Source organism: Labrus mixtus, chromosome 6 (genome assembly GCF_963584025.1).
Source record: "Labrus mixtus chromosome 6, fLabMix1.1, whole genome shotgun sequence".
In the NCBI taxonomy this organism is placed as follows: domain Eukaryota; kingdom Metazoa; phylum Chordata; class Actinopteri; order Labriformes; family Labridae; genus Labrus; species Labrus mixtus.
The window spans coordinates 15,355,337-15,383,184 of record NC_083617.1 but is presented as its reverse complement, the minus strand read 5'-3'; the positions used below and the strand labels follow the sequence as shown (position 1 = coordinate 15,383,184).

Sequence of the window (27,848 nt, the reverse complement as noted above, 5' to 3'; positions counted from 1 at the left end):
TGGTTAATAGAACAACTCTGAATGTATTAACACAAACTGCTTTGTCAATCTTTTTTCGGAGCCTTTTAGCTTCAGCATGTTGGTTGGGGAGAAATGCTTTATAGAGCTAGGTCCTTCAACTTTAGGAGTCAGATTCAAGGCCAACCGGTATCCCATCTGCTGCTGTAAACTGCTGGTATTTGTTGGGTATAACTATAGCAGCTGTAAGCTATATTTCTTTTTACATACTATTGACCAGAGGGCTGTGTGCAATGGGAAAGAGGTTGCTTGTAATGACCTATTACTTAAACAAAGGCTTAAATGAAATGACCTCGGAACCATTCACGTGTCCATGTAACACCCAATAATCAGCCAATTTAATTTTCCCGTGCAATACCTGATTTTCCCATTTCAACTCTGACCTGTGCTGCTGTAGCAATGATCCTCATTAGCACCCATTCACGCCTCTTCCATCTAATGATTTAGCTCCAGTCTGTGACTGTACGACGTGCAGATGTCTCTCTCTCTCTCTCTCTTCTCCTGATCTTTCCCCTCTGTCCCTCTACTCTGTGAAGACAAGGGTTTTTTTGTGCGAAAGGGGAATCATAGGACTCACATGCTTTGGAGGAGAAAAAAACAAATCGCAGCAGAGGATTGGGTTGTTCAGAGGGGGAAAGAACAAGGCAGAGGAGCAGACTGAAGTCATCTGGAGCTGGATAAGACCTTAGAACTGGACAGCTTTAAATCTGGAAAGGACAAAATTGGACTGGATACCTAAACATGGAAAATGGACAAAGTGAAACAGAAGAAAGGACGGAGGATGTGTCAGAAGGTAAAATAAGTGTCAAGAGACTTGAGCTGTAACTTGACTAGATTCTCCTGGAGAGAAAAGGTTAGGGTTTGTAATTTTGCTGCAACTCATAGAATGAAAATCATGGATTCTTATGTAAATTAGTCCTTTCATTTAATGAAAGAAGTCAGGTTTGAGAACACACATTTGGTGTTACATTGTTGAATTGGCTGTGGATTATTTGTAATGCAGCAGAGTCTTGTTCAAGAAGAGTCGGAACGTGATCATTCTAACTGAATTCACCCTTATTGTTTTAGATCTAATGATCCTGCACGGATATTATTTTTAAATAACAAGTCTATGAAAAGACATCCACTGATATCTCACCTGAACATAACATTCACAATTTTGAAAAGGATCCCTTCGATGTCTTATAGTTTTACCATAAGGATAGGCACTATAGGGACATTTAATACATACTCTCATATCTCTGCATTTAGCCCTGTCTGTGTTCTTTTGCGGATGATACTTTTTTTTGCAGCCAGAAGATAACACACATTGGATGAGGAGTTGGATTGTTGGAGATTTGAGGCAGTTGACATTCTCTTGCTTTGCAACCAAGAGTTCACTTCTTATATAGTCAATGGCTGTTTCATCAATAGAGCAGGGGTGTAATGTTTCTCACATGTACACCAAAGTGGAACAATGACAGGACTAAGATATGCAATTAAGGGCTAAAATGCTGACAAAATGTACCAGGAACTATAGAACTTAACATATTAGGGTGTCAAAGTATTATCCTTATCCACTTTGTCTAGAGGAGAAAACAAAACACCTTCACTGTTTTCACTGTTGTGCTTTTTTTTATCTATTCCTAATGCTAATAAAAAAAATGCATCCAATCACACATCAACTTTTGGACATTTTCTGTAGTTTGCTATCAGACATGACAAGAAGGCATCGCATCGTTTCCCCGTTTGTTGTGGGCGGAACTTACACTTAACTTCTACAAAGTTAAATCTACCAATAAAATCAGCCGGGCTTAATAATAAATAACAGATAATAACTACATGGTTATATTGTAAATTTCATCATGCCAAAGATGTGTGCCGTAGCATTATACAAAGTAAAACTATTCATTGTAACATCTGTCGCATATGTATTTCAGTTAATCGACTGTATGCTCTGTGATTGACATCATGTGTTTATCTGACAGTAATTCAGTTATAGAACCTTTTGGTTTCATAACTGTTATAACTTCAACCATTTTTGTCTTTCAGCGTAGGGTTCACTCTGGAGCAGTGCAGCTTAAATTAACACTTTGAAGCTAAAGCCTCTAGCCAGTAACAACTGTAACGATTCCTCTTACTGTAGAGCCTGCATGCTGAAAGACTGCCTTATTTCACGTTGTATTCCCTCTCTTGCTCTTTCACATTTAGGAAGTGTTGTGCTTTACAGACGTGGCACATTGCCCCTTGAGGCCTTGTTAATTATGCATGATAATACATGCTTAATGCGTATTTCGGATGACCCTCTGCAATGTTGACAGCAACCTCATCCAGTGAACTTTCATCAACAAACAGAAGCACTGTGCTTTAATACAACCAGTTATTTGTCTGGGTTGAAAAGTAAAATCAGTCACTTATCTGAATGCTGCTTATACAGCACGTTCCTGCATCCCAACCATTTTGTTTCCACTCTCTAAGTCAGCTACAAATGAGTAGAAATAAATATGTTCTTCTGTCATGAGGCACTTCATGGAGCGGCTCTCTTTACTAGAATTATAACATTTTGTTACCACAAGTTAGTGGAGGATCAACACATGAGCATGAAGAGGACATAAAAAGAATACTTTGTTCTTTGATGCAGTCGGATGACTCTCTCTTCCGGGAAGGACTGAACTGTGTAGCACTTTCATATGACTGCTGAAGCACTTAACTTTGCTAACAAGGACACCCATAAGAGGTGGGAAAAAGGGAAAGCTTTATGGGCCCCAGCTGCATGAAGGGCCCATGGCAAAAACATAATCTATTCACAAGTTAAGCAATGACAACACAATTTTGTTTTTACACCTAAATTCTCACTTTTTCTTACTAACAAAAAAAAAAATACACTTCACATTTTGCTTATAGTTGCCTATTTCATTATATAGCAACCCCCCATCCCTTCCCTTTCTTAAGTTAACCATTTAGTCTGTGATGTAAACTTCATGAGTGGGCCAGTTGAACTTAAAGATTAGACCAGAAATGTCTGACTTCTGACCAAAAATAAGGATGGCAAACAAAAAAAAAGTAAAGGAGGCTAGTGCAATTGACTCGAAGGCAACAATAACTAGTTAACAAACCTTTTTCAGTCAGCTCAAAAAGCTGATCAGATCCAGGCAGAGGAAGCAAATGTTAGCCAGGAGGCTAGCTCCATCGCTACTGATCAAATACACATGCACTGATATGATTGATAGGCATCTGCTTCTCAGGGGCCCAGCCACTTCTTTGGTTCAGACCTGTGTGATAATGTTGAGCTGTGATAAGAAATGTTGTCATGAGCTGTGCAGCAAAAGGTTTTACCTGATACAGACAGAATCCTTTACTCAGAGGCCTATGGGTCGGATTTCTGAACGGTATCTTACGTTACTAAAGTAATCAAAAAACAGGAATTCACAGTGAGACCAAATAATATAAAGCCTTCCAGGGACAGGTGGTTAGATCTTGAGTGATATCCCCAAAGTTACTATGATTGTCAGTTTAATTTTCTTGGAAGCTTTAGCAATACTTAGAGGGATACTTCACCCGTTGAAACATGAATCATGTATTGACATTGGGTCATATATGTAGTAGAAATGTGAAATACATTTTGAAGTTGGTGCCTTCTTGGCCGAGAAAAGGCAGAAAGTGTCTTTTTGGCTCATGTGGATGAAAGACACCAAATCCCAGAATGCACAGCATCGCAGGCCACTCCCACTAAAGTCCTCTAGTTCAGAATCAGAAATACTTTATTAATCCCAGAGGGAAATTCGATCGTTACAGTTTCTCCAAAATACACAGTATAGCATTAGAAATACAGTAATAAAAACATTTACAGACATATTTACTTCAACACATGAGGCCATTTCCTCAACTGATTCTGAGATTTCTTCCAGAATTGATCTTGGAAATTCCTGGCAGAAAACAGACTCTATGTCTGTGTCCATAGGCAAACAGTGAGAGCACCGACACTACCAGTCCGCCCCAGCTCAGTGACGCAAAAATCGTCACTTTGCGTCACTGGAAGCTCCTTTTCAGACTTAGAAATACAAAGATTTCTCATCTCAGGGGAAAATGAGGGCGGGATGCACGACCATTCAAAAGTACTACCAGGTTTCTAATGATACAAAGCTTAATGCAAATGGGTGAAGTATCCCTTTAGATATACCCCCACTGACTCTCTGCATCACAGAATCGTATCTAATCTTATCTAAATAAAATGTGCTGAATTGTGTAAGTGTTTGAATCCTATAAGTAATTTGAGCAATAGATTAACAAGTCAATTCATGGATTACTGAATTCTTGTGAAAACAGGTTCATTGTTTATTGTCGAAGTTTGCACTTTGGAAGTTGAACTACATAATCTCAACATTTCTGTTTGAAAAACATGTTTTATCTAAGGTCTATTTCTATGGTATGAAGCATCCCATTTCTCTACTTATTGATCTGTCAACCTTTCTAAGGGAGCTGCTGCCTATTTGGATACAAACATCAGCTTTTTTAAAATTTTTGTTTCAGATAAAGAAGAACACGTAGAGGAGGTTAACCTGGAGATCGCACAGGTAATCGAAAGCTTTTTTTTCTACACAATTTGGGTAGTCTTAAGTTTACAACTCATTTATGGTGAATCTGAAATAAACATTGCAATGATCTTTACTTTTTCATGTACCTACTGTACGCGCACTCAGCATGCAGCATTGACAAACGTATCTCTTTGACAGGTTCAGAGTGCTACAAGGAACTACAAGGAAACCATTTTAACGTTTTATGTGTTGGCTGATTTTCCTAGAATCACTGAGCTCACTGAGCTCATTTAAACCACTTAATTGCTAATTCCTTCACACCTAATTTTAAAAATTTCATGGGAAAAATCTTTGACCACATGACGTACAATCTTCTGAGGATCTACAGAAAACATTAGGGTCAAAAGTCAGAAGAAGTTAAAAGTTTAGTTTGTCACATGAGGGGTTGTTGGATCTTCATGGCTCTTTTGACATTCTTGGAGAGAGAAAAAGAAACACTAATATTCAACATCCACTTCTTTGATATTCTGACTCATTGTGCTTCAGGCTTTTTACATTAGTGATGATTTTAATGTGACAAATGAACAGAGATTTCTGTCTTGATTATTTGAATAAAGAAGCAGTTTAAATATGAGAGACAGACTAAATATGTTCATTGAAATGAGCACAATATTATATTTTTACATTCATTATTGAAGATTATCCGGTGGCTTTCCACACAGTGCTCAGACAATTTAAACAAACGGTGTCGAGCTTCTTTTAAAGTGTCACTTCATATAAAGCGAGGACACAAAAAGTGACTGTTTGGCTGAGAGTAACACGGCAGAATAAATGAAGTGTCCTAGCTCTTCTCATCATGGTGCACGCAGTGATGGAGTGTGAAGCTGTGATTCATGTCCCACGGACTTCAAGTCCTGCAATGTCTCATGACATTTTAAGACAGTTTATTTGCTCACAGCGGAGGAAAATAAGGAGAGTAAAGTAACCGGGTCCTATCAAACACTTAGGTTAAGAGTTTTGCACTTGGTCAGGCAAAAGCATTGCGCAAGCGGATCTGTAATCGATCAGGTTTAAATTATCACAGGCTGCCAAAAAGACAACATTTTCTAATACATTTCTTAGTGTGTCTCACTGAGGCTACTTGTAATCCCCTATACTGAATTATGACCTTCTGACACTTAAATTTACTTTCATTTTTAAAATCCTCAACAATAGCTAAACTTGTAACAGAAATAGTTGGATGAAAAATTCTGTGTGGAATGCGGTTAGTCTTTAAACCTGAAGCCCCAGGTGTACAGACGTACAGTAGCACTTTTAACCACTGATAGCATCAGAGGAGAAGAAGAGCAGAAGGCACAGCAGACAGATGCTCTATTCAGTGTGCTGCCTGATGCCTTTCACATGACCGAGAGAGGGTGTGAGCAAGAGAGAGAGAGAGAGAGAGAGAGAGATGGAAAGATTTGGGGAGAGTGAGAGAGAGGGAGAGCAGCTCCAACTTATGTTATGTTCCCATGAGCTGATTCAGTTATCCCTGCTGGATAAATTCAATCACTTATGAGAGAAACAGGGAGCCAGATAAAGACTCAACCACACAGGTTATCATAACAAAACGCTCAAAAAGTGACACTTGGTAAAAAAAAAAGAGGGAGATTATGAGAAGAGAGGAAAGAAAAGAGAGTTAACTGGGATACGAAGCTGAAAGCAAATGTTCTCTTATGGAAGAAGTCTGAGAAAACCAAAGTGAAGAACCATCAGAACCACAAGAAGTTACAGAAAAATGGAAAAAACTGGAAAAGAAAACAGAATGTAATGGAAGAGAACAAAACGTGCTTATACAATGGAAAACCCTTCCAGTATAAAACACTAAATTAATTAGATAACGAGATGGCAGTAGAACAAAAAGTTCAAAAGTTCAGAGTACATGCAGTGAAAAGTAAAATAGCTGAAAATATAAAGATAAAGATCCAAAGAATAGCCTACAGAAATATCTTTAATGATAAATTGCACACATTTAGAAAATAACTGGTAAGTCTTTGAAGAAATGTCACGGGTTAAAAAAACTCTAAAGCAAAGGTTTTCCATTAAATCAAACTTGAACTGAAAACTGAATACACACCAATGAAGAAGAAATGCTCCTGTTGAGTACTTTTGTGCAAAGTTTCAGCTTCTTAAATGTTAAATTCTTGTAAATATTTTTTCCTGTTTACATTTCAAGCATTCTGCAGCGGTAGAACACTCAACATTGTTTCTTGTGATGCAGCTGCAGGGCCTGGTGGATGAGCTGCGTGATGGGCTCCAGGTCGCTCTTACAGAGCTGTGCGAGCTGCGTCACAGAGACCAGGGCCTGGAGGAGAAGCTCCAGGCCCACGAGACTGATGTGGATGATAAGATAATGGGCCTCAAGAACTCCCTCAACACTTTGAAGGTGCTGGAGACTCTACACAGTACAAACACACATGCATGCACACACACACACACACACACACACACACACAAACAGTCTATTCTTGGTAAAAGAGGGAGATAATTTGGAGCATCTGACTGGAACTCTGTCGGAACTGTAAACTAATCCTATTCATTGGAGAGGAAGGTAACTCCGTCATACTTCAACAGAAGTGGAAATACTGATACACATGTAGGTCATGTTGGGAGATTTGTGTAATATACTTTTTATATGAAAGATATTATTATTGTCATCTTATTATGAAAGGTCCAAAGGTGGATTTGAATGGAAAGTTGTTACATAACATATAGTGTTATACATACATATACATATAGTGCAGCACTATAATAAATGTGTTGTATCACATTAAGTATTATTACCACACCACAGATGGTGATGACAGCTTAACAAATATGATTACTCTAAACTAATTTGCACCTATAAGCTGGAACACCTATAATAATCAACTGTTATTTATTTAAAGCTGATTTTCCTTGTTTTAAAAACTATCCCAAACTATTTATGTATGAATGACTTATTTCACAATAGGACATCACAAAACTTTAAAAAAAACAACAACTTTTTCCTGAAAAGTCAATCAAGCAGATTTCTCTTCATATCTGTGGTGTCACAGAGTAAATACAACACATTCTCCTTCAGTCTTATCAGTGAACAGCAGTTACACTGATGTGGGTCATCTGCTTGCAGGAGGAGCTGAATGTGGCCTTGTTCCACATTAAAGATGTTTCGAGCAGACAAATAGAGGTGCAGAAGAGGATAGAACTGCTTCAGTCAGAAAACAACAAAGATTTCATTTCTGTTCCACACAGGTAAAGTTGAAAAAAATGAACTATATTCTTTAATTTTTTGCTCTTCTAAAATAAATGTTTCATTGCAGTTTAATCTTAAAGACCTTTTAACGCCACAAAAATGCCTTTAAACAAGGCACCTACTGCAGTGCTTCATCTTGTGATCTTGCTTCTTGGAAATAATGCAGATTATGTAACTCCTTCTTTTATTAATTGATTCAAAAGTAGAAAGAGCTCCAAGGCAGATGTCCTTTTGGCACAAGGGGATGAACACATCTGTGTGCCCAGCCAGTCAGAGCTCAGTGTTATTCAACACTTCTTCTCCAGTCTGCCACCAAGTGGATCATCACCACAGAGGAGCACCACATCCACACAGCGTCAGTCTATGGAAATCATTCACATCTAACGGCTTAAATTAAAGGTCAGGCAGTGTAAGAGAACTAAGGGAAATGTGTGTGTGTTGCAGCGTCTACCTCTGAGCAGGAGGCTCAGCAGCAGCAGCAGCAGCAGCAGCAGCAGAGAGGTTTCCTGTCTAAATCTCCAGCATGGGGAGAGAGAAAGAACAGCAGAGACGACACAGAGACATCCAACAACCTGACTGAAAACAGTAAGAAATACATGTGTTAAATCAGTGAAAATTTACACCAATGCTCAGTTCATGTGGTCCTATAATCACAAAGATGCTTATATTACCAGTGTTGCTTCTAACACTACAGTTTAGTTACTAACAACAATGCATAACCCAACACATTACAGTTTGTTATTTATTTTTCGAGAAATATGCCTAATTTCTGCTAATTTTCCAAACGTAAGACAAGAGCAATATCTTTCTCATGTCTGAACATTACATTTAAGGCTACAACCAGTTAGCCTAGCTGAGCATAAGGACTGGACACAGGGAACAGCCTGGCCATCTTAAAATTAAATATCACCTCTCCACAGCCCATGTTAAACACAATCATTAACATGTTCTGTCTTGTTTTTGGAGTTCTGTTGACTGTCTTAGGTCCAGGTATCAAGAAAACGCTGCAGGTAGTCACTTAGCTCTATTCAGAAACACAAACTGAAGACCATGAACTATCTTTTTGTTTTGTATGGATTAAACACACCACATTCTGATTTGAAGAGCTGTAGACTTGCTGGAAGGTAAATACCATTTGGACAGTGCTAAGCTAGCTTTGTTGTGCTGTTTTCCTGTTGAGTCTTTCTGCTAAGCTAAGCTAACTGCACTATGGGCACTTTTTCAAATCGTCAGTCGTTTTAATTTTATACTGATAAGACCTACTCATTCTTAAATATGGCAATACATTTTTTTTACACAATATATTTCAAGATCCTCATCACAAAACCCTCAAAGATAACCTCACCTTTCAGAGTTCAATATTAGGACCCAGTTGTTCAGAAGGACAAGATAACATAAGATCAGCATCATTAACAAACAAACAAATCCTCATTGCACGACATTAAAAAGCCTATCTCATTCAAAACAGCTGTGAGGAACTTGCAGTTTGAGTGAATTTTGGCACCTCTTGTGGACAAAGTATGTGGTTCCCGTTAAAGCGCTTGTAATCTGGATTTGGTAACCGGTTAATGTCTGTACCTGGATCAGGAAGATGATTCTTTGAACCATTAAGTTACGATTACGTGATCCAAGGTAGAAAAAAGTGGATTTCCCAATCTACAGGATTTTTTTTCCATATTAAACCTTTTTAACTGGGCCCTGGTGATAAAACTGAATTTACCATCTGCTGTAATGTCAGCTAGTATCTCTTTTTAGCTAGCATCATTACTGGCACTGAAGACCGATCAGCAGCAGAGGAGGGCCTGTTAACAGTCTGAGATATTATAAGAATAAGAGCACCACATACAGCTCATGTGTAACTCAGCATAGTTTAACCAAAATGCTGTTTGTGTGTGTGCAGGTAAGAGGCAGAGAGTGGCTCTGGAGCTGCTGGAGTCAGAGAGAGTTTATGTGTCCCACCTGTCTCTGTTACTGAAGGCCAACATCTCCTTTAATGGAACAGAAGCTCTCACCTCCAAAGACAAACGGTAAGGACAACACATTTCAAAAACATAACAATATCACAAAATCTTACATTGACATTCAAAACAGACATAAAAATGATTTTGTTGAAATGAACAACTTTTAATGGGTAAGGAGGTTACATAATAAGGAGGAGACAGACATTGCTAACCTTTTCTGCCATGGAAACGATTTCTCTGATCTGTTATGAGTCTTAAACTCAATAAATAGAACAGACTATACAGTCATTTCTCTCAGTCATCACTCAGAGGTCATCATTCAGAATCTCTCCCAGGAGTGTCTACTGATCTAATTTAAGAGCTTGCAGTGAGGGGAGAACAGGAAACCTAGTAATGAAATAGAGGCAGGTTCTAAACACAAGCGAGTCAGAGAGGATACTCTCTACAAAGCTTACTAATACGATCACTGCTTAGCTGCAGCACATGAGTTCTTAATTGGTATCTGTGAATGATTGCATTTGTTTTTATATAAATAACCTTCTGGCTGTCAGAAGTCTGTCACATAAGAACGCAAACTGGCTTCAAATTTAGAACATGAAAGCACAAACACATTTTCATATGCGTCATTCATACGAGGCAGTTGAAGAAGCCAAAAATGCAACAATAATGATTTATTTAAATCATCTCTCTTCAGCAAGGTCAGATTTTGTTATATTATTTAAGTAATATGAATAATTGAGAATAAATGTTTTTAAGGAGGAAGGCTTTGTGAATTCTTTTTCTGTTTTTTTGGGGGGGCATTCCAGTTATTTTTTTCTCACCTTCACTGGTTCTTTGGTGTTTTCAGTCCGTTTCCCAGCTCTCTGAGGTTTCTGATCCAGCAGCACCTGGAGCTGCTCCATACTCTCCAGGAGCGTGTGATCAAGTGCCAGTGGCAAGGCATCATGGGGGATGTGTTTATGAGGCTCACCAGCAAAGAGGTAAACAAGCAAGTTGATAGTTTGAGCTACTGTGCGTTGATACTGTACATCTTTCACCGTTTGTGTTGACTATTGTTGTGATCAAAATGTAGTTTCTTTACGGGGGAGTAAACACTTAAACATGTTTGTTAGCGTGAGTCACACTTTCTAATCAAATGAGCATACAGACGCAACAACACCAAACTGCACATGAAAAACTACAATGTGCTATATCTCAAAATGGAACAATAATTGCCAAATAATGTGGAAGCATTTTTCCAGCAAATAAACATGTGGATAGTGACCAAAATCCAACAAATCTTCAACACCTGCTAGCAATGACTGTTACAGTTACAATTTTACCTTTCGAGAAAAAAGGCCCTTGTTGATCTTATAAATATCCAGACATGTAGGATATATCGGCTGTTTTGAAGCTATTAGCACAAAGGATCTGGACCTCCTGCTTATTAACTTCCATAACTTGTCATTCACAATGCACAGTCCTGTTCCAGGCTGCTTAATGTGGCAGGGTCAGAAGGTTTGGTCTTGTGACCGGGCATTTATAATGAATGTGAGTCGCTTTAGCTGCCATCAAATTAAATGTCAAATTCCAGCGGAGCCATGTTGAGAGCTGGAATACAGATGTAGTAAAGAACCAGAAGGGATTCTTATTTCTGCACAAATAAACTGATGGCGAAGATGATACCAAGATGACAGAATTACAGTTCTCAGAAAGACTTGTCAGCTGCACAGGTATTCTGTTTGACACAGCAGGGGGATGCCTCTGTTATATATATATATATATATAGTTTTTATATTAAAAACAAAACTGCGATAAAAACCTTTGAGCTTGAACCGTAAGGCTGAAACCTTAAGCCTGCCTATCAGCCTGCCTAACACAGACATCACAAACTAAATCTCAGGATCCTCTTCTATTAAAGACAATGTGTGAATCATTTGCTTTGAGTGAACCAGAGGAAATAGAGTACGGTAATTGGTAAGCACACCTCATGAATTAGACACATTCAAGTTCACGTTCGCTATGCATTACGGTTCCTCTGAGAGAAAAAAAAATAAATGGCAAGAAAAAGAAGCTTAATAGAAACAAAGAAATTAATTATTTTATTACAAGAGTATTTAGTCTTAGGTTAGATAAATATATTTCATTATGCTGTTTTTATACTTTGAACAAGCCAAATGTGTCCTGACAGAATCTCTCTTTGTCTCCTTTCAGAATGATTTCTTGGACTTTTATGTTTCCTACCTGAAGGAGCTTCCAGACTGTCTATCAGTCGTCACCACACTCTCCTCCAGCTCCATGAAATCTTCTGCGTTTCTGGAGGTAGAAAAAAAAAAAAAAAGGAAATGTAGATCATATTTAATGTAAAAACAAAGCAGGATATGAATTAGCACTTAAATCTAATAGACAGGACAGGAGGGGATAATTAGCAAAGTGTACTCATTAACACTTCTTAAGCACATTGAGATTACCTGTAATGAAAGTGCTTTTACAATTAAATTACTTCTGATTAAAAAAATGTTCATTAATTTCAACAACAAGACCCTGTTATTCAGAAACAACTGTAATGACTTGAATGTATGGCAGCCACATTAGCTAAAAATGCAAAGAGTTCATTTAAAGCTCTGTCTGTGATTAACTGGTTTTGTCCCTCCACTCTGATTGGTTGACATGCTCTGATTGGTCCATGATGCATCTATCAGAGTGATATAACAGGTGATGAATCCAAACCGTCTCTCTACACTCTGCTGCTTCAGCCGGTTCAGAGGATCCCTGAGTACCTTCTGCTGCTGCAGGTTAGATTTATACACACAAACCTTTGTAGTAAAAGAGCTTCACTTTTAAACATCATGTGTGGTCAAATCAAACTCAGAATTCCCTCGTACAGTTCATGCACAAGATCAAAAGAGCTGAAAGACACAAAAAAAACCTCTCCTATTCCTGATAGAGCAGATGTGTCTCTGAACATAACATCTGCTAAAAAATGTGTGAACATGAATAATAAATGTGTTTGTGCAGGGACTGCTGAGGCAGACGGAGGCGGAGCACCCAGACTATTACCTGCTGCTGGTGTGCATCCAGCAGTTCAGGTCCTTCACGGCTCAGTACCATCACCTCCTCCAGCACAACCAGGAGCTACTCCTGCATAACCGCAAGGAGATGAAGAGGTCAGGAATACCACTGTACCAAAAAAAAAAAAAAAAAAAAACTGCGCAAGAGGTTCAGCATGACATTTTGTGAGAGTTTGAACCTGACAAAATAAGTGTTTTTGGTCCCCTGCAGGTCTAACATGAAACAGCTGTTAAAGACAGTTGAAAGTGGGATTAAAGCTAACAACATCGGCTCGCCGTACCCTTGCAGCAGTGCAATGCTGTGAGTTTCTTTTTAATTTGTTAACAAGCTAGTGGTGCTATCCGTCTCCAATGTCATCCTATAAGTTAGCACATAGTAGGTTCATATGTAGTTTGTGCTTTAAAACCCCCTGAAGAATCGGGGTAATGAATCCCCTTATATGAATGATCTATCCCTAACAGAGAACATGCAAACCAGGTGAAGCAGAGCAAGCAGTGTCTCCTGGAGCAGATCCAGTCTCATCGTTTCCAAGCTTGGGAGCGGGACCAGGATTCAGTATCTCATGGTTATGACCCCGAGTGGCCCCCTCAGCTCCAGTTCTTCAGCCCCAACATGGACTCAAGAAACAACAAACAAACAGGTCTGCGCTCACAGGAGTGCCTCATTTTGCCAACAAATGACTACATTGTTGTTTCTGGTTGTCAGTTTTCTTCTAGAAGAGCTTATTTGACTGCCGAACAATATCTAAAACAACAATTTGTCAGTTGTCCTGAGAAAGGAAAGTTGGTAGGAGATGAACTTCTCTTTAAAGTTCTCTCCTTTCATTCTTTACAAAGTTACTACCAACATTGAAATACAAAAAAAAAAAAAATGTGCAAGAACTTCCAAAGTGAGTCGGTGAGTTCTAAATGTAGGATTTTAAGACGTCTGGCTTTTTGCCCTACATCCAAGTCTTGCTGTTTGGAACAGGAAGAAGACAATTTAGCATTGACTTGTTCAGACCACATTTCATCTTAAACACTTTGTTTAAAGCATAATACGCTCTTTTGAGTGCTGCTATAAAAGTCGCTTGCTCAAAGGCACAACAAGCGGACTGCCAAAGTCTTAGTAAAAATGTAAATTATGTGGCAAATGTTTAGCATCCATGTGAAACCGTTAATCCCCAGTCTAAGGTGCAGGCCTCAATGTCTTAGGTGAACAAGACTTGGTACACTCAGAATGGTCACATGAGCGTTTGTTTTGTGTCTATTTGCTTTAGAGCCCTTTTACATTATTATGTGTAGGTTTTTCATGATTTAACTCTGTGTCAAACATTGATCTATCAGTCAACCAACCTTTGACTTCAGGTCTTGGCAGTATCCCAGAGAGCGAGGGATCTGAGCGGTCCGTGACATGCCATCATCATCTGACCTCCAGACATCCAGACTTCCGTCAGGTTCAACCAGGCTCGGCTCTGGCAGATGCCCTCGGAGAGTTCCTTCTTCCTCCAGACCCACCGGGGATGGAGAGCCTCTACGAAGAGGAGGGAGGCTCTCTCCGTGACGACTCCATGTTCGACCGCTGCTCCTCTGACTCGTCAGATTCCTCCATCGACATCGCCTTCATGAAGTGCCCCAAAGGCCCCTCAGCGTCCCGTCATGCAATGGCGGTGAATGTGTCGGCAACACGCGATGTCTTCGGGAATGGTGGAAGCCAGGGGAACGGTTACAATAAGATGTCCACCAGAGGGTGCGTGTCTCCAGATGAAGCTGTAATGATGCGGCACAATCAGCACCGATCCCTTCAGGCGAGTCAGCGTAAGAGCAAGGTGGGCTGGTTTGTGCTAAAGTAAAACCTCAGAAAGTTCCTACATCTGTAAAAATGTTCACTTCCTTTGCTGTACAGTCACTGAATGGCCTGCAGATGGACACCACAGTGAGCCTGGATGGTGGTCAACTGTCAGACCACCTCCACAGGGTGGGACTGGGAAGCCATGCCAAGCTGGAGCGCCAGGGTAGTAAGGGTAGCAGAGGGTGTCCCACGCCATCTCGTAAGGTCCAGAGCCCCCTCGGGAACAGAGCTGATACAGAGAAACAGCACGATGATCTTCAAGGGATGCTCAGCATTGTAGGTGGCAACAAAGAAAAATGTCCAATTTAACTGTTTTTTTGACCTGGAGTGATTAGTATTAAGTACCGGTACGTTGTTTCTAGGACAACTTCCCCCACTTTCTTTCTTAACTTAACAGCAACATGAAATCAAACAATGCCCTCGATGCATTTCTTAGTTGTGCATTTGACTGTCTTGGACTATTTGAGATGGAAACATGATTAATGCTACCAAATGTAATCAAATAATCGTAATTGAAGTAAATCAAATATTGCGTTCAACTCCGCCAGGACTCTGGATTCCAGTCATGGGGGGAGGATTCAAAGTGGAGAGGCGGGGCGGAGGAGAACAACCACACCCCCTTCAGCGAGAGGAGTCGGAAGCAGGACAAAGGAGGGTTCAGGAGCTCGTTTAAGAAACTGTTCAAGAAGAAGTAAGAATGATAATTTAACAAGGAAATACTCACATGAGTAGAGTGATACTAAAGCTGACATCCAATCATGTCAATGCAGCCACAAGGAACACCAATTCATTTTAAGGCAGCAAGTGTTGCAGCAAAGTATCCAGAAAATGCTTTAAAGCTCAGTGCAATGTCACTTTGAAGAAACCATATGGACTCAGCTAGATTTAAAAAAAAATAATTGAAAGAGGAAGAAGCCAACTTGTGGAAGAATTTGATCATTCATGAAGACAGGTAGCTTGGTGGACAGGCAGGTTAGCTATCCAATTGTTTTGTTCTGTCAGTATGAGAAACTTTAACACAAATACTGTATTTTTTTAAATATATAACAGCCTAACTTAGCTTTACTTTTGAGACATATCTATTAAACAATACTGCCAAAGTACTACAAAATGAAAGATTCCAATTGACTCCTGCTTTTCTTTCTCACAGGAGCGGTGAAGAGAAGAAGGGAGGCGAGAAAGCCCCAGAAAACCAAAACAATGGTGAACACGAGACTCCGGGGAAGAATCCCAAACAGGTACATCTGGAGATAAACCGTGGCACAGCTGTATGAGTCCCATTGTACTGCACACACAAACAGTACCACAGACTGATGTGATATAAAGTGTCTTACATTCAGTATCAGTACAACACATGGTTGATTGTTAAACATTTACAAATGATATATAAATGCTGTACAGGTATTATTCATTAAGCTACGCTACCTTTACTCTGATCATCTCCAAGTATCCAGTTCTCCTTTTTGTGACAGAAAGAAAAAGTTCATAGTGAGGGAAAGCACTTCACATGGATCAAATTCAAAAGTTAAGAAAACGGCCACAGGGGTATTTTTGCTCAGAATAAAAGGAAATGTGAGGTTAAGTTATCAGTGTGTATTTGTACATTTACTTAAAGCTGGTTTGACTTTTTTTAGGTTCCTTTTCCCCCCACATTACAAGACATGACCACTTGAGGTCATAGTTTGACACTGTCAATCCTTTAACCTTTAAAGGTCCCATATTATGCTTTTTCTGGTTTTATATGCCTTTAAGTGTCCTGTGCATGTTTAGGCACATCTATGTGCAAAAATTCAAAGTCTGTGGAAACGTGACTTCTCCTACGTCCTCCTGTTAGCTGTAGCATTAGCTGCATGTAACACTCGGTTCTAGCCCCCCTTGATAAAAATGTGTCAGTGCGGCGTCATTGTCAGTGTGAGATCACTGATCTAAGCCCATTGGCTCGTTGTGGCAAGCCCTGCAGCTCATGTTGAAATTTCCGAGAAGCGTGCTGAGCAACTGACCAATAACGACAGAGCGGATCGGCAGACCAATCAGAGCAGACTTGGCCCACGTGGGGTCTAACAGTGTGGGCTCAACAGAGCGTAGCTGACAGACTCAGAGCGTAGAGGGAGCAAGGAGGAGCAGTACATGAAAACAGACACTTTTTTCGGACTTTAGCTATTGTTAACGTACAAAAGTAGGTACATAGATTAAATATACGAACCCCAAAAAGGGCATAATATGGGCTCTTTAAATGGCTCTTCCTTACCTTCTATTTCTGGACTTTTCCTTATCCTACAAATGCATCCCTGTATACACTTTTATTGAAGGTCACAATATTTGGTAATAACTAGTTGCTTATAAGCATGCTAATAATGAGCAAACTCTCTGCTTATAAGTCATTATAGAACGCATATTAGTACCTTATTCTACATAACCATGCACAGTCTATAGATAATAAGAAATTAACTCAGAGTTTGCCCTCAACACTATCCTAATTACTGCTTATTGTTAGGAAGTAAGGAAGTTGTTGAACATGAATGATGATTTTAACATCCTTTGCTTAGTTTGGCCCTTATAAGGTAGAAGTAAGCAAAAACATATCAATGTCATAATTCATGTTCAACAACTTCCTAACTTACTATCATTAAGCAGTAATTAGGAGAGTGTTTCGGGCAAACTCTGAGTTAATGGTCTATTAGCTATAGGCTGTAGTCAAATATAATAAGGTACTAATAAGTGCTTAACAGATAAACAGACAGTATGCTACTTATTAGTTTGCTAATAAGCAACTAGTTCATGGTGAATATTGTGACCTTGATTTAAAGTGTTACCAAAACTTTAAAATGAGTGAAATTTTTTTCTTGGATTATTACTTTTGCACATCCCTTGATGGGTTATTCTCTCTTTGTCTTAAAAAACAGCTATCTTTTGAAATATGATTACTGTTGCTAATTTGAAAAAAAAAAAAAAGATCTATTTAAAATGTTCTGACTCTCTTTTATAGATGTAACTCCAGTTCAACTCTCTATCCATCTGCATCATGTCTTAACCAAAGATGATTATATTGTGTATCATTTACAGAACAAAACAGATATTAAACTGGTATTTGTGTATGTTTTTATGTGTTAAGCATTTTGCTCCAAAGAAAGACAGAATTGAACAGAAGTTTTTTGTCAAGAGGTGAATGTGTCAATGAGGAGACAAGAATGCTCAATAAAGGTCCATACTTCAAAAAATAAAGTGCTGTTCAGTGTCTTTGTCCCGAGATGAATCAAATTTCACCTAATCATATGCTGGGTCCTCTCTGAGACACAAGATACGCTTCAGCCATATAAACTGAGATTTTACACTATTTTGAATAACTCTTTAAAAAGGCAGGACACATCTATGACTATAACTCATCATGCTGATATTGATTCTACGTCATGGACATCTTGACATTTGAGAATTTTCCCTAAGATGAGCTTTCCACAGAATACAACAAGAACAAGAAAGCAATGATGAGCAAAATAAGAATCTAAAGCCATGCTAGCAAATCTGCTGGGCTTTAACACAATAGCTTTTTAGCAAAGCAAGCTATGCTAAGTAGGCCAATTGTTCACCATCTCAGCATGTTAGCATGCTAGCACTTGTATTCATTTCTAGGACTATTCACAAAAGACAGCTTGGGAAATTTAAAATGCTTCTCTCTTCATCATTTGTATCATATAAGCAGAAACATGTCTTAAAAGATCAACTACAACTAAGGTCATAAGAATGGAGCATAAGTCAGAGGACTCTTTGGTATATTCAGAAAAAGTTTGAGTGCTACTGGTTCAAGGTAAAATAACACAACATTGATCAGATATTCAACTTATTGCTTTACTAATGAAAAGTTAATGTTGCTTCTGTTAATTAAAAATATGGAGATTGGAAAAGCCTCAATGAACTTAACTTGAAATGTTTCTCTGAAACTGGATGACTAAACTGAACTCAGGTTCACATCAGTATTATAGTACCAATTATCTTTCTAAAACTGTTCTTTTGAACCACACATACATGAATTTGGAGATGACAAATTTTCAGTAGACATTTTCTAAAGTATGCAAAGCCCAGCTCTGTTGTTTTTGTTTTTATAGTTGTATTTTATATTATATATTTTTAAAAATCGTATTCTATTTGAGTGCACTGTCAACGGGAGCACCGCTGTTTTATAACTCCTTCATATTTTTCCACAAGTCCTTTATATAATTAACACCATGTCAAATTCAATGTGTAAATGTACTTGGCGATAAAAGACGATTCTGATTGTAAGAGAGCAAGTGTATGAGTGGCAGGGTTCTCAAACAAAGCAGGAAATCAGAGCAGCTCATCATACTACCACCATCATTTATTTAATATAACGTGTGCTTTTCTTTCTGTGATGTGCCAAGATGTCTGCCATTAAAAAGGCCCTTTAGAAATAACCAACTCAGGAAAACAAATGGCTGATATCCTTCTTTTTAATGTGTTAACCTGTCATCTCATAAATCTGTTACACTTCTGAACCAAAATATAGGCAATTATACAGTATGTAAAACAAACCCATTTTTATTTTACAATATATACAGTTCATAACGTGTGCATTGCATTATGAAAACAAAAGACAAAAAAAGTGATGTAATAGCGACAGAACAGAGGAGACTTATTTTGTGTTATTGTTATTTACCCGGAGTAGGCCTGGGCTAGAACAGCGTCTGTATATAACTCGTCAGGGTAACTTTAATCTGGATGGAGCACAAGATTCATCAGGTTCACCACATGTAGACAAGAACAAGCAATCTCTGAAAAACCATTTCATTGCCAATTTAGTGATCTTTTTTTTTTGTGACTGTCAACACATATATGGTGCCCGCAGCGTAAAACAATGTCTATGATTTATGTTTCACTCATGGTTTAATTTAATAGCAGTTAAAATAAAATAATAAAAAAACAGACTCTTTAATTTTTCTGTAAAACCCACCAAGAATAACCATGTTGGCACCGGCGTTAGAAGACAACAGATGCAACTGGAGTCTATTATTGAAGCATTATCACAGAGCGTCATGCTATCCTGCAGAACACTTTTGTGTTGCTGCAAAACGGACACCAAAACCAAAAGGAAAAGAAATCAATACAGATTACAAGCAGATCGTTATTTCCGTAACAAAAACCTTTAAATGTGAATTTTCACAGGAGCTAACCTTAACCATGTGCGCTGTTCATGGCTGTCTTTTGAATCAAACTGTTTTTTTCATTAAGTAGGACTTACCACCAGGTTAACTATCTAAACTTGGCCATCACTATTTTCCACAACATGATTTGGCATCTTATTTAAAAAGCCTAATTAAATGTCGCGTCAAGCTGCTGAAATGTTAAGAAAGGAGAGAAGATTTTCACGACGAAATATGACCCGGTAACGTGTTTGGTAAGGCATGATATTACAACTAGTAGAATGGCAAGTGACCAGTCAAATTCAATAAATCAAGCTTTTATATGACACATGATTAATAGACATAATGGCTGATGATGCCAGTCTTAGGCTTGGTAGTATACTTGCAGAACTATTGTTTGGACACTGAGAGAACAAATTCTTGGAAAATGTTTTTGGTTGCAGTCCTGAATCTATGACACCATGTTGGCTAAGTAGCAGACTAATGAGCAGGGTTTGGCTAAATCACACGTCTGCGGTAGTAAATTCAATTATAAGGCAGTTGAAAATAATGCTAAAAAATACATTGTTTGCTTTTTCTACAGTTTTACATTTAGATGCTTTTAAAAGCATTTTAAGGTCTATGGTTACTTTTGAGTAAGTTTGATATTCTCTGCATGGCAGTTTGAAATAGTTTCCCTCCGTGCATGACACATTTCATGGTCTCGGTGCTCTCCAGATCTTACCAGAAGAGTTCAACCTATTTGACATCTACCTCTGCTATGGCTGATATATGGCGTATTACAAGTCCTATAAAGGGAACAATATTAGGAAAGTTTCCACTCCTAGCTTACTACAGGGCAATTAAGTTTAGCATATTTAGCTCTTGTATGTTTGGTATGCATGTTGCTTGTTTTCCGGGTGCAAAGTGACATTCAATGGGCATTTTCAAAATAAAAGTGTTCACAGAGGAAGCAAAATAATGTTCATCCTCACAGTGGATTCAAGCTCTTTACACTTACTAAACTATGCTTATTCAGCTACTTGCACTAAAGTATCATGAGCTGATCTGGAGCGGGAGGATGACTAATCAAAAATAAAACTCATGAAAACACAATGAAAATGAATGTTGGGGGGGGGGGCAATGCTGTGTTTCCTGTCAATGGATGTTTAGAGAGAGGGCATGCTTCCTTGTTGGGTGTGAGAAAAATAAATCAAACATAACCTAATGAAGGTTTGATGGGAGGTCAGCAGGAATATAAAGCTGTTACATTCTCTTAAAGAAGTCCCCCAACATAGTGAAATATTCCTACAACAACCAACACTTCTACAGAGAGCTGAAATAGATCAAACATTGGCTCGACTTAACATTACACACTAATCATTGCCCTATCAGTATGTTAATGGTCTTCAGCTGCAGCTGTTGATCTGATGAAACCATGCGTCATGTGGAGAGCAGGTAGTAAACCTCTCCAGCAGTCTTGTGTGTTTTCATTAATCTCATTGTTCTGTTCTAAACTGGATAATTAACAAATGAGGGATTGACATCTTAGGAAGAATGAACCAAAAAACTTCAGCCCTGTAAGTAATGGTGTCTCTAAACTAGTGTTGTAGTCCTTTAAAGCCCCTCCCCCCCCCCTCGTGTTACAGCTTGTAAAGACTGGTAGTGTACTGCCACATGTAGACTCCTACACACCACAGAGTGCATATTATCTACATGCATGAAGTCATCTTTCATACAGATGTCGGCCTTTAAACAAGTCACAGTAACTAAGGTCGTCGTTAAAAATGAGACTAAAATTAATTAAAATAGTTTGGACTTGCACAGAAATGTAATTCCCAACGCATTTCTTGGCTTGCGTATGTTCCAATAGAGTAGCTCAAAGTTTAAATAACATGTTCTTTCTGAAACAGTAGAACTATATATAAAGTTTTCTATTCGTTTTAAGCTCATACAGGCTCATCAACAAGCTGTTCGATTGGCATTAAACAACTGTGGCATATTCAAGAGTTTGCAGATGTTCAGTGCAACAAAACAGATTTTTTTTAACAGCATATTATCACTGTGCACACAGAAGTACCCAGAATGTTGTTTTAGCTTATTATGAACCTCTCATGGGAATCCCTTTTTTCTTTTGAAGGATATTAGCGCTGTAGTTAGCTAAGAATGGGAGTTCAGCATTAAGTTCTTATTGTACTCTTTACATTATGATCTGTTGTATCTGCCCATTTTAACAATTTGATGTAGCTACTTTAACAGAACAGGTCATGAATCGTGAATATGTTGCATACTCCAGACGTGGAATTCGTTAAATTTAATGGCAGAAATCGTGGCTGAAAGTTAAAATCAACCAAGTGTTCTGGATAAATATAAAATAAAATCTTTCTGTGTGTCTTTCAGCTTTTTTTTTCTTGTTGGACATCAGGCAGAAATAAAACTGTTACTTGTTTAAGACCGGATCTGTACATGATGCACTTAGTATGTGCATAACTCTATGTCTACACACACACACATACCTACACACTGTGCATACACACACAGGGTCATATATTATAATGACGTCACATTTGTTTGTCAAATACCATTTTCTCTGTGCAAAATTTTAACACCAGTGGTTCGATAAAGAAAAGTATTAAATGGAAAAAAAAATAACTTTCTGATTAAAATAGAATTTAAAAAACAAAACAAAAAATGATGTCAAAAAGTGAGGAAAAAAAAAACGTAAAACGACTGGAACTTACTAACGTCTGCAGCCGTGACGACGTGCAGAATGTGCAGGGGGTTTGAGGGTGAGTCATGCTTTAAGAAAATGACCAATCGGTGCTGCTTGCTGTGTCTGCTCAGGTCAATCCTGAGCTCCAGATTGTTATTAGAGTAGTATCATGTTACCTAAGCTGTCCACCTGAGGAGACAGCAGGGGGGGGGGAATTCATCTACAGCCCCGTAACTCTTCCATGCCCGCCTTGTCTCTCTGTCGGTCTCCACAGATGTACAGAGCGACTATACACACACCTATCTACATGACCAGTCTTTTAGTGTTTGGCTCTGTCAAAAAATACTACATTTATATTTACAACAATTAAATAGAGGTCAATTAAGCACTTGTGTGGTGTGGTGACGGGTATTGGAATTCATTGCTAGCAGAGGTGGCAAAGCTTTTTAGTCTTTTTTTTCTCTTCTCTTTATCCTTAAAAAAAAAAAATAATAATCAAATGAAACAGGTGAGCCATCCTGTTCGCTAAAGTTACATCATGCCACAATAAATAAAAGTGTAGTTTAAAAAAAATGGGAGAGAAGGAAAGAAGAAGAGGAGGGAGACACGAATAGATGAAGGACAGATTTTCCTGTGCAAGGTGGCTCTTCTGTAAAGCTTTAGCACAATTAGCAGTAGCAGTAGTAGTTGTAGTATGTGTACAAGAAGTAGTAGAAGTAGTGTTGAAGTCAGACTTCTGTGCTGGAAGCAGTTTTTTTTCCCAGTGTGCAGTGTGCAGGGGAGGGTATCAGGAAGGATTCTGGGTACAGACCAGCAGTTTTAAACCTCACTGTGTCAGATAAGTGTCGACAACCCGCTGCTCTACTACAACACGCTTAGCTAGTACACATGTAACACTGTGGTTTATTTTAATGTCTGCAACTGGGAGTCCACATCGGCGCCCACGAACAGCTCCCTCATCTCCCAGTTAAATGGCCGACAGGAGTTTTTGGGTTGGGTAAGCGGTAAGATTGGGCTGACTGTATCTTCGAGTTGCTCAACCCCCTTGTCTGCATTAGTGGCTGCTTAGAGAGTGTGTTTTTTTGTGTTTGTGAGTCTCAGTAGCTGTTCTCATGACCTGCCAGGATGTAAAGGTTGCTGTGGGCTGTAGGGTTGTCCGTAGGCCTGCTCTCCAGCACCACCACCCTGCAACACAAACAGGCAAAAAAACCCACAAAAAAACGACATCAGGTTTGGTTTGGAGGGATGGTAACACAAAACAGCATTTTAAATCCCAGCGCTGGTGTTAGTTTGTTCTGATGAAAACAAATACCACATAGAGGAATAAGAAGTGTAAAGACACAGACTTTTGTGAGTAATATGTATAAAAAAAAAAAACACCGCCAGCAACCCTGAGGATACAGTCGGATCCTGTAAAAGCCCTGTTATTTGGAATAAGGCAGCCGAGGAGGATAACTTGCTTGGACATAAAGCACTTCACAAAGTTTTCTTGTTTGCCCTGAGGACAGTGAGAAAGCTGTTAATACTGTTTTAAAAGGGACCCATAGACTCAGACATTCAACTGTTATAACTCTGAGGGACTCAGCTGTTCAGTAATGACACAATAAACACCAAAAGAGGTTAAAAAAAACCTGATTTGTTTTGTTTTGTTTTTCTGGTGTTTTACCCATCATGTATACAAAACAGATAGATTTGACTAATATATATGTAAATGCAGACAAGGATCATTTTGGTGTCTATGCAGTCATGACTCAACAGGTTTTATCTCCCAACCCTTTGCAGAGTATCCTATGACACTTTTTTCTCTCCCTTTCTCAGACAGTCTTGTGACATCTGGCGTCAAGCAAATCTAGAGCGTCCCGACAGATAAGAGGCAGCGTTTTCAATGAGCAGTGAGTGTACCTGGGCAGAGTGAGGCCTCTTTCCTCCGCCCCCGGATCTATACCGTCAGCACGTCTTCAGTGATAAGACATCAGAGAGGATGTTAAAAAAAGACCTATGTGCATGTGTATTTTTTAAAAGAAGTGAAGGAGAAGTGGATGTGCGCTTTCTCACCTGTCTGATCCCAGTAGTCTAAAGATGCGTGTGCTGTCGGAGATCTCTTGGGTGATCTGATGCGGAAAAAGAAAAGTAGAAAAAGAATTGAGGTTAGCTTGCCAGGACAAACCAAGCCAAACACCCTGATGCATGATTACTACATTTAATACACTGTGGGGAAGTATAATATGAGTGCTCTGATTAATGTGGTTACTAACTCAGTAAGTGTGATAGTTATAACAAAATGTGTGGTCTGTTGTCTTTGAAAACAAGTGAAAGATGTTAAATTTCAGCTGACTGTCTGCTATTTTGAAAAGGTTTATTCTGGGTGTCATTGTGTGTGAAATGATGACCCTTTTGTACGCTCAAAAACTATAGATTTAAAAGAACACAAAACAAATGGACCTCTTCTTGAGTGGGCACAAACACACAGACAAATAGGAGGTCAGTCTCACCTCGTTGGTCTTGAAACTCCGCCCCTGCATGCCATGCCTCCAGAAGGCTAGTACACTATCCTGAAGACAAACTGCAAACAAACAGGTATAAACAATATGAATGATCTCTATGGATTACAAACGAGCATGCGATGTAAGATTAATTAGGAGACATGCAGGAAATGTCAAGATCCTTAAATGATGGGAAATATCACTCATTTCAGATGTGTCCCCAAGTTGTGCTGTCTCCATTTTCATATTATTTGCTATATTCATGTAATTTTAAATTCAACTATTTTTACCTGTTGATTCGATCTGGAAGTTGAAGGTGAGCTCAGCTGACAACTTCCTACTGGATTTTAACCTGCCCTGGAGGTTCACTATCTTTATACACCCTGGAGAGAGAGAGAGAGAGAGAGAGAGAGAGAGAGAGAGAGAGAGAGAGAGAGAGAGAGAGAGAGAGAGAGAGAGAGAGAGAGAGAGAGAGAGAGAGAGAGAGAATTAAAACCTCTTCAATCTGACCTGGGCGAGCTGAAGCTGCACAGTGCAGGAACACAGTCATCACTCACTGTCGAGGCAGACTAGAATAGTGTCCCTCTCTAGCTGGGTGACGTGGATCACACACGTCTGCGGTGTGTCTGCAGAGAGGAAGAGGAGAGCAGAGTATTTTATTATGTGCCCCAACAACAGGTGAAGTGTTGCTTGTTTAACAGAACACACACACACACAAAAAAAAGAAAAAAGGGCCGCGCTGTTGTCACCTGCTTCTGTGAACCACGAGGAGGTAGAGTTGGGGTTGACGGTGCCAAACTTAACCACCTGGTTGAGTTCCGTGCCTTTACTGACCGCCACGCAGATCAGAGGGTAGGTCTGCTCCGGCACCACCAACATCTCAAAGACCTCCAGTGGACAGGGCAACGGGAAGTCGATGTTCTGTTGAGGGGAGGGGGGGGGAAGGTAATGAGTCAGGTAACTTAAAGGATCCCCCAGTAAATGTAAGTAATCAGTACTTTCAGCTCTAGAAATAGACACAGGAGGTGCTTTTGACAGAAACAAGATTTATAAAGCAAAGAAATCTTCCTAAAAACACAGGCTGTTAGTGCAGTAGCTAGCACTAGAGTTTAGAGTAGGTAGGTATGCTGACACATTAGCTGAATAGTCTACTTACAGACATTTTAAAATAGTTTGAGTGCATTAGAACAACCTTAGAAAACGTGCCTGTGCACTTATATTTATACTCTCAGACAAGGAAACACAAAGACGTTTAAAGCACAACAACGGACCTTGATGAGCATAAACTTCTGCATGGACTCCACCCACTCCAACAGCATGACACTGGACTGAAAGGCTCCACACAGGTACTTATGGCCTGTGTACGGGTTACGGACTGAAAGAAAACAACACCAGGGATCAGTTTATATGTATTCATTCCTGTGGCTTCAAACGTTTAGGTTAAATAATTCAGTGCTGTGATAATGACATTCTGCATGTGTTTGTTGAGAAGGTTGAGGTGTTTACTTTAAACATGACAGTTAAGAAAAGTCAGTGTTGAGCTGAGACTTCTCTGACACTCACCTACACAGCACTTTTGGCACCCTTTAGTGTCTGGAATTTTATTAGACACAGCAAACTTTCTATAAACAGAAAAGGAAGAAAACAATCAGTCAGTCAAAAAAGGCGTTTGTGATAAAGTCAACATCATGTTCAAACTGAAATTAAGGTTCTGATGTTATTTCCATTTTTTTACGAGACAGAAAAGTCAGAAATCAAAGTGAAGGATTACAAATGAGATCAAAAGGGAGACATACTGTGATTATTTGTACGATGGATAAGTGTGACCTCCCATTTGGGAGAGTTACCTGGGAATCATCTTATCAGGCAGCTTGTGTGTGGGAATGGCTACTGGTAACTTCTGTAACTGTCTGGCCTGCTCAAACAGACCGCTCAGAGTATGAGAGTACAGCTGAGAGGCTTTGCCTGGAAGACAAGAAGGAGAGAATTGTCGAAAAAAAAAAAAAAAAAAAAACACATGAGAAAGGAAGAGACCAAAAGTGGAGAGAGAGAGTATCTTAAGTATAATCAATTTATAAAGACAACTTCGAAACAATTCCATCCCACAGATATGCTATAACTCACCGGATATGGAGAGAAGACAGTTGTTCATGACGTATAGCCAGGTACACCGCCGAGGGAAGAGCTGCAGACACAAACAAGATGAAGAGAAAAGAGAAATGAAGGAAACGAGCAACATGACAAAACTAGACTCAATCATTTCTGCAGATTTAAAGGTAGGATCATTTTGGATTGATTTTTAAACTGTGCTTTTCTTTTAAATTAAAACATAAATGAATACATTGTCAAATACGTATACAACTACCACCATAACATAAATTCCCGACCATCTTCAAATCCATGATCTCTAGTCTCACCTGTTCCATCGAGGTCTCGTGCAGTTCATTAAGGTTTAATGTGTAGATTCCCTCTTCAGCTCCAAATATCAAATACTGGTCTGAAACGCACACAAAACAAAATGATTCCATTAATCACCTTGTTTAGATTGAAACTAGTGACGACATCTTTGTTCACATTGTGAGTTCATGTTCAACACGGTATCTGCTTGCTGTACGGATACCTCTGGTGTCGGGATTGATCCAGGATGTCGCGCAGTGGATCTTCAAAGGACAACCGTTGAACACCTTGGAGAAACATGCACCCATCTGCAAACGAGAGAACACAACACATTCATGAGCTGTACAATAATATGCAAGTAACATAAAGGTCATACAACCTGTTTTTTCTAAACGAGAATAGAAGGCGTCTGTTACTTACATGAACTTTTGGTGTTGGTGGGAGTCCATTACTGATCGGCTTCTAGGACAGATGG

The 27,848-nt window shown here is 39.1% G+C and overlaps 2 protein-coding genes across 13 annotated transcripts in view; one reads left to right on the top strand and one right to left on the bottom strand.

Annotated features, from left to right (window-relative positions):
• Positions 1 to 533: 533 nt before the first annotated feature.
• On the top strand, positions 534 to 17,870 carry arhgef33 (Rho guanine nucleotide exchange factor (GEF) 33). Of its 3 annotated transcripts, XM_061040223.1 has the most exons (18): positions 534 to 811; positions 4,528 to 4,571; positions 6,793 to 6,957; positions 7,684 to 7,805; positions 8,010 to 8,161; positions 8,251 to 8,391; positions 9,707 to 9,833; positions 10,615 to 10,747; positions 11,961 to 12,068; positions 12,449 to 12,541; positions 12,765 to 12,913; positions 13,029 to 13,118; positions 13,280 to 13,458; positions 14,165 to 14,625; positions 14,703 to 14,924; positions 15,197 to 15,339; positions 15,799 to 15,886; positions 17,635 to 17,870. In XM_061040223.1, exons 1-18 carry the CDS (start codon positions 760 to 762, stop codon positions 17,638 to 17,640), a joined length of 2,475 nt encoding a protein of 824 aa, XP_060896206.1. In that variant the 5' UTR covers positions 534 to 759; the 3' UTR covers positions 17,641 to 17,870. The 3 variants fall into 3 exon arrangements, with proteins under 3 accessions (XP_060896206.1, XP_060896205.1, XP_060896204.1); XM_061040222.1 differs by lacking the exon at positions 17,635 to 17,870 and having other exon boundaries at positions 535 to 811; positions 8,013 to 8,161; positions 15,799 to 16,358; XM_061040221.1 differs by lacking the exon at positions 17,635 to 17,870 and having other exon boundaries at positions 536 to 811; positions 15,799 to 16,358.
• A 1,223-nt stretch (positions 17,871 to 19,093) lies between these two features.
• Positions 19,094 to 27,848, bottom strand: part of LOC132975571 (mitogen-activated protein kinase kinase kinase kinase 3-like) — a 41,550-nt gene continuing 32,795 nt past the window's right edge. For 5 of the 10 annotated variants that reach the window (XM_061040209.1, XM_061040213.1, XM_061040212.1 and 2 more), the window contains 14 exons: positions 27,794 to 27,835; positions 27,597 to 27,681; positions 27,394 to 27,473; positions 27,101 to 27,161; positions 26,824 to 26,941; positions 26,540 to 26,598; positions 26,248 to 26,351; positions 25,726 to 25,897; positions 25,534 to 25,602; positions 25,267 to 25,359; positions 24,986 to 25,056; positions 24,549 to 24,604; positions 24,396 to 24,449; positions 19,094 to 23,678 (listed from right to left, as the gene is read on the bottom strand). In XM_061040209.1, the coding sequence (XP_060896192.1) occupies positions 23,591 to 23,678; positions 24,396 to 24,449; positions 24,549 to 24,604; positions 24,986 to 25,056; positions 25,267 to 25,359; positions 25,534 to 25,602; positions 25,726 to 25,897; positions 26,248 to 26,351; positions 26,540 to 26,598; positions 26,824 to 26,941; positions 27,101 to 27,161; positions 27,394 to 27,473; positions 27,597 to 27,681; positions 27,794 to 27,835 (1,152 nt within the window). In that variant the 3' untranslated portion in view covers positions 19,094 to 23,590. The remainder of the gene's footprint in view (positions 23,679 to 24,395; positions 24,450 to 24,548; positions 24,605 to 24,985; positions 25,057 to 25,266; positions 25,360 to 25,533; positions 25,603 to 25,725; positions 25,898 to 26,247; positions 26,352 to 26,539; positions 26,599 to 26,823; positions 26,942 to 27,100; positions 27,162 to 27,393; positions 27,474 to 27,596; positions 27,682 to 27,793; positions 27,836 to 27,848) is intronic. The other 5 variants (XM_061040211.1, XM_061040219.1, XM_061040220.1 and 2 more) reach the window with 2 other exon arrangements.